The following is a 5,000-nucleotide window of genomic DNA, read 5'->3' on the forward strand; positions in this document are numbered from 1 at the left end:
CACTATTTATGCTTTATTGGCTAGTTAATTTTTAATTAACTTTGACTTCGCTTTCGGTGGTTGTTGCATAGTTGCTTTCCTCATGAAATGAACGTTTCACTCAACTACCTTGCGTCCTCTTGCTTTTTTGAAGTGGCCGGATATTAAATTGGTTAAGTTGTAATATTGACAGACATGCGTGCTTTTGCTTTAACTTTCGGTTTCTGCACTCAAAATATTTGATGCATTTCGAAGTCTGACTGAAGCATGCGGGAATAGATTTCATTTCTTTTCTCACGCAAATCGTTAAAATGCGCCAAATTCAACGTTGTCAACTCATGTGGTATATAACTTACAACAAGTGAAAATATTTACATGCAATGACGGTTGACCGCCTATAAATTTTAGTTTACTGGGACAAAATTACGTCTAGTGCTTTCCATTTCTAACAGTCTGTGAACAGAAATTTCTTCTTGAGTAGCGAAACCATACATGGCGAAATTACATTCGGTTTGATGAGCACAGATTGATGGATAATTGAAAGCGGTCTCCTGTTGCTAAAAAAATGAATCTCTTTTAATTGGTTGCAATAGGTCCCCCAAAAAAGGGCAAAATTGTGCCTTGATAAAATTACAATATTTATAACAATTACTGCGTTCGCACAAAATTGTAAAACGGTTAACCTTTTAACAGCAGTTGAGATTGCCGACGGCCTTTTCATTAGGAGCCCCCTTTGCAATGTTAAAGGAATTAAAGATAATTATGTTTGTTTGTCTTTGTCCTTTTGGCAGGTAATACTAATCCACCAGTTTATGTAAGCTAGAGTGAAACTTGAAATGAATGGTTGAACGGTTTCTAACGCCTTTTACCACAGGAATTCCGCCCTTTGTCTTTCGAATGCACGATCGAGCAAACAATATTGGTAGGGTGTGCGCTCCACTGAACAATTGTTATCTTTGATAACGCTGTACGTGTGTAGGAAGTGTAGTTAATCTGACAAGTCGCGGTGCTATGTGGAATTTTGCTCTGTAACGTGCAACTTTGCTGCACTCAATTGCGGTCACCTGAAACTAGCCAATAAGTAATGGAGGGTTAAGTCGAGAGGTTCAATCATGATACCCCTTGTATTCTATTTTTCAAAGCGAGTATGCAATCTCCAAACTTTACTGTCAACAAACGTAAAATAAATACATCAAAGACAAAAGAAAAATCCGTCCGTTGTTGATTTTTACGGTGAGAACAATCATGACCGGTAAGCCGACTGCTTTCATGAGTCTCAACTGTGTGGAACCCCTTTCATTGTTTCCTTTTATGTGAGCAAACTAAAGTAGTCTTCCTTACAACGCACTTTTTTCACCGTAAAGATGAAACATTTTGAAGCCGGTTCTACTAGCACACGAGGAAAAGAAATCCTGTAACTCCTGAAAAAAGGACAACTGAAATGTTGATTTATTTTTACGTATGAGTTTGCATGTCTTGTTATTGACTGCTGACTGATTTCCGTGTCTTCATTAGAGTCAGTGACCGTAGATTCTGATGATAAAGGTACTCAGACGAAAAGAAAGTACATGCCGGGACATCTCAATTTGAACCACAAGTGTGACCCAGACTTTAAAAAGAGAATTTCCATTTGGCGTCCACGTCGAAGCCAAATGTGACTAATTCTAAGTATTTGTAACTTTGTTGTGTTTTTGCTACATGTAATTAAAAATGATTGCATGCCGGAATCGATTTGAACGGTCTTCTCATGGCTATAAGGCAGTACATACATGCATGGCAGAGACTGAGTTATTAAATAATAATAAGTCTGCTTACGAGCCAGAAGGCCCATCAGGCCGGCGCTTATCTCCGGTTTCCGAAGCTTGAAGTGATTAGGAGTACTTCTACTCCTCCCTGGATGGGATGCTACGTAGTTCATCGCAGGGCTACCCCCGACATTAAATTCGCCAGTACCCATTTATACACCTGAGTTATTAGTCTGGTTAAAATGTTGCGCAACCATGTGTGAGTAGAAATTAAACTTTTACACTCCATGAGGTAAGAATGACTTGCTGCGCAGGGCAATTATCCTTAAAAGTAACACCGAGTGCTGCCTTGGGTTTAGGCTCTTTTCATCAGTTTCCTAGGTTTTACTCATTTATCGTTGTTAGTGTTTAATTGATACACTTATTATGAAAGGCGAAAAAACGCCGGGCCGTTTACAAGCGCTTTACGAAAACAGTCAGGGTTCAATTTACAACTATTCACCTCCAAGCTAGCCAATCAGAATGCGCGGAAAGCACTGTTCACTTCTGTGATATGTATCAATCGTAAATATCTGCACTTTTACGACGTGGCGTGCACTAACCTACAACGGACTTAGTACTAAAGTAGTTAGGGATATTCGTCATTTTAATGTATGAAACTACCTGCGGTAGGTGTTTATATCCTCTATTACTAAAAAGGAGAGCACCATCACCCGAGATGTCATATTTGTTTTGAAATTCTACGCACAAAAGTTCTCTTACCTCCAAATGAACCCTGAATCTTTAAATCCCTGCTAATCGAACGTCACAACTGAAACAACACCAGCAGGTTTTATCCAAATGTTTAATTGTTTTTCAGTCAAGATGCGTGAGCGATTACAAACTGTGCATGGATAACAAGCTGAAAGCTCAATTGAAAAATAATCAATATAACAGAAAGCTGAGAGTTTAAAGACTTATCGATAAATCGGCTGAAGGAAACATAAATTAAGGCTGAGATAGCACAGAATGTTCACTTGTTTTCACCACTCAGTTTATGTTCACTGAATCCACGACAATGCCCTGGTATGCACATTAAAGTGCTTGTCCGTGGGGCCCGGCATTGGCCTAATGACATTGGAAATTATCATGGTGCGATAACTTTGAACCTCTTGTAATGATCGCCTCCAGTTTCGTCCCTTGCAACTAGTTTGCCCTTATCTTAACCTTCGAAACTCTCCACGACTTTACTTCTCGACTGGGGCAATAGTCAACAAAACGGCTCCGGCTCTGGTCCTTATCTTGGGCAATATAAACTTCGCACAACAGCTAAAGGAAAACGAGGTGTGAGTACGTGTGGCTTTAGGAACACACGTAAGTAGAGTGAATGACCTTGAATGATCCTGCTTATCTGATGTTTTGAAACGGAATAGAGTAAAGTTTGAACTTCGTTAACGCCCACGCCTTGTATTCAGAAGACTGTGAAGCACACGCTAGCTTTTGGGATCTTGGGGGGTGAAACGTCCTTATTTTTTTGCGATTTGAGCCTGAAAACGTTCTCAACTTGTTTTAAAAGTTTTGTGAAATACTAAGATCGGCTAAAAAGCCAGTTGTTGTTTAGTTAGTTTAATTTATCATGCAATAAAAAACCACATTGTTAATGTTAAAAGATGTCCCTTAGTATTTGAGTTAATTGTCCTGCTGGACTACAGTATTACATTTATTTTTTCACCTTCAGGCTTTATGTAAAAACTGCCACTTGATAGCAAACAATTAACAAACGAAAAAATCTATGTAATATCCAACCGACAGGCCATCTTCTTCAAAATTGAAATAGGCACGGGGAATTGAAATGGAAGACCAACTCATAATTATAAATGCCTCATTGCCTTAGTTTGGTTTTTAAAGGAATAAAAATTTATTATGCCAACTTTTTTTGGTCTCCACCTCCAGTAAGTGCCTCCAAGATTCCGATTTGAGGTCACGGATGGGAGTAAAATAAGAGGTCTTATTGACTCATGCATGATTCACCATTTAAGCCCTTGTATTTGGCTTGCCGTGACAGCTTGCATAATCGTGTGGTTTAAGATGGCACTAAAATCTTCCTTTTCTTTTAAAGTTTTTTCGTGACTGAATAATAAACTAACTGATTTTTTTAACCGAAAAATGTAATTGAGCTGTTTGGCTACTAAAGCACTAAATCCACCTTCGAATGTTGCCTTTTAACAAAGAAAGGACACTCTCCACAAGAAGTCAGTTAGCTCACTTCCACAAATTCAGAATACAGTCAACTCTCTTCTAAGCGGACACCATCGGGAATTGGAAAAAGCGTCCGTTCGTAGAGCCATCCGCTTACGAGAATTATTCCCAATATTTATGACCTATATCTACCCTTTAAATACCAAAAAACGTTTAACAATGCTATGTTTAAGTGGTTTTGAACTATGTTCTCGTTGGGTGCCCCTGAATCATATGAATCAGTTCTTAGCACTTTGAAATATGTGGGGCAATCAAAAGTAGTATTTTTTTTAGATCAAAATATTTACGCTACATATTAAGATCAATTAAAACAAGAATACATGCAATAGACCGTCAACTGAACGGTTAACACTTTACAAATATTTAGGCCCAATTCAGACAAAATTCATAGATTAATCAGTTGAAAGTAAAAAAGGCGTAAGTTTGATTTTGTTTATACGATATTTTTCAAAGCTTAGACACAATCAGACATTTCGACATGTGTCTAATATTTGATGATTTGTATATATGCATTTGTATTTATATATAGTTTTACCTAATAAGCGATTCTCCTTAGTTAGTTTCTTTCTTCATTACATATCTATAGATTTGTTTATACTTCTCTTTAAGGGCTAGACGAAAATTATTTGTGTAATGCCAGTTAGTGCTCTTACTATTAATATTATTATCATTATTCTAATCAAGAAGTTTTTTGAAACGGATTTCACTATAAAAGTTAACGTTAAAAAAACAACGACGTTTCGACCGTTCGACGGTCATTTTCAAGTTGAACAGTAAAAGTTTTGAATGCGTTAAAATATATGTAACCGATTACAAAAATGCTAATAAGATGCTGACCAAAACTCTAAGATATTTACATAGAAACAATACACACACACAAAAGAACAAAAAATTGCCGCATGAAGAAACGCTAAGTAAATAACTTCGCGCGTATCGAGTCACTCTGTTTGTTCAGATTTGGTTTAAGTTTGCGAATAAAAAGCATTTCAAAAATCAAGCAGTCAAGTTTACTCTGACATTTCTTTAAAATCTCAAAGT

The 5,000-nt window shown here is 37.2% G+C and overlaps 1 protein-coding gene across 1 annotated transcript in view; it reads right to left on the minus strand.

The window, feature by feature from the left end:
* Window positions 1-3,516: 3,516 nt before the first annotated feature.
* LOC138043026 (uncharacterized) overlaps window positions 3,517-5,000 on the minus strand; it is a 3,900-nt gene continuing 2,416 nt past the window's right edge. The window contains exon 1 of the mRNA XM_068889135.1: window positions 3,517-5,000. This exon is cut by the window's right edge and continues 2,416 nt beyond it. Within this exon, the coding sequence (XP_068745236.1) occupies window positions 4,873-5,000 (128 nt within the window). The 3' untranslated portion in view covers window positions 3,517-4,872.

This window comes from Montipora capricornis, chromosome 3 (assembly GCF_036669925.1).
Source record: "Montipora capricornis isolate CH-2021 chromosome 3, ASM3666992v2, whole genome shotgun sequence".
Classification (NCBI taxonomy): Eukaryota; Metazoa; Cnidaria; class Anthozoa; order Scleractinia; family Acroporidae; genus Montipora; species Montipora capricornis.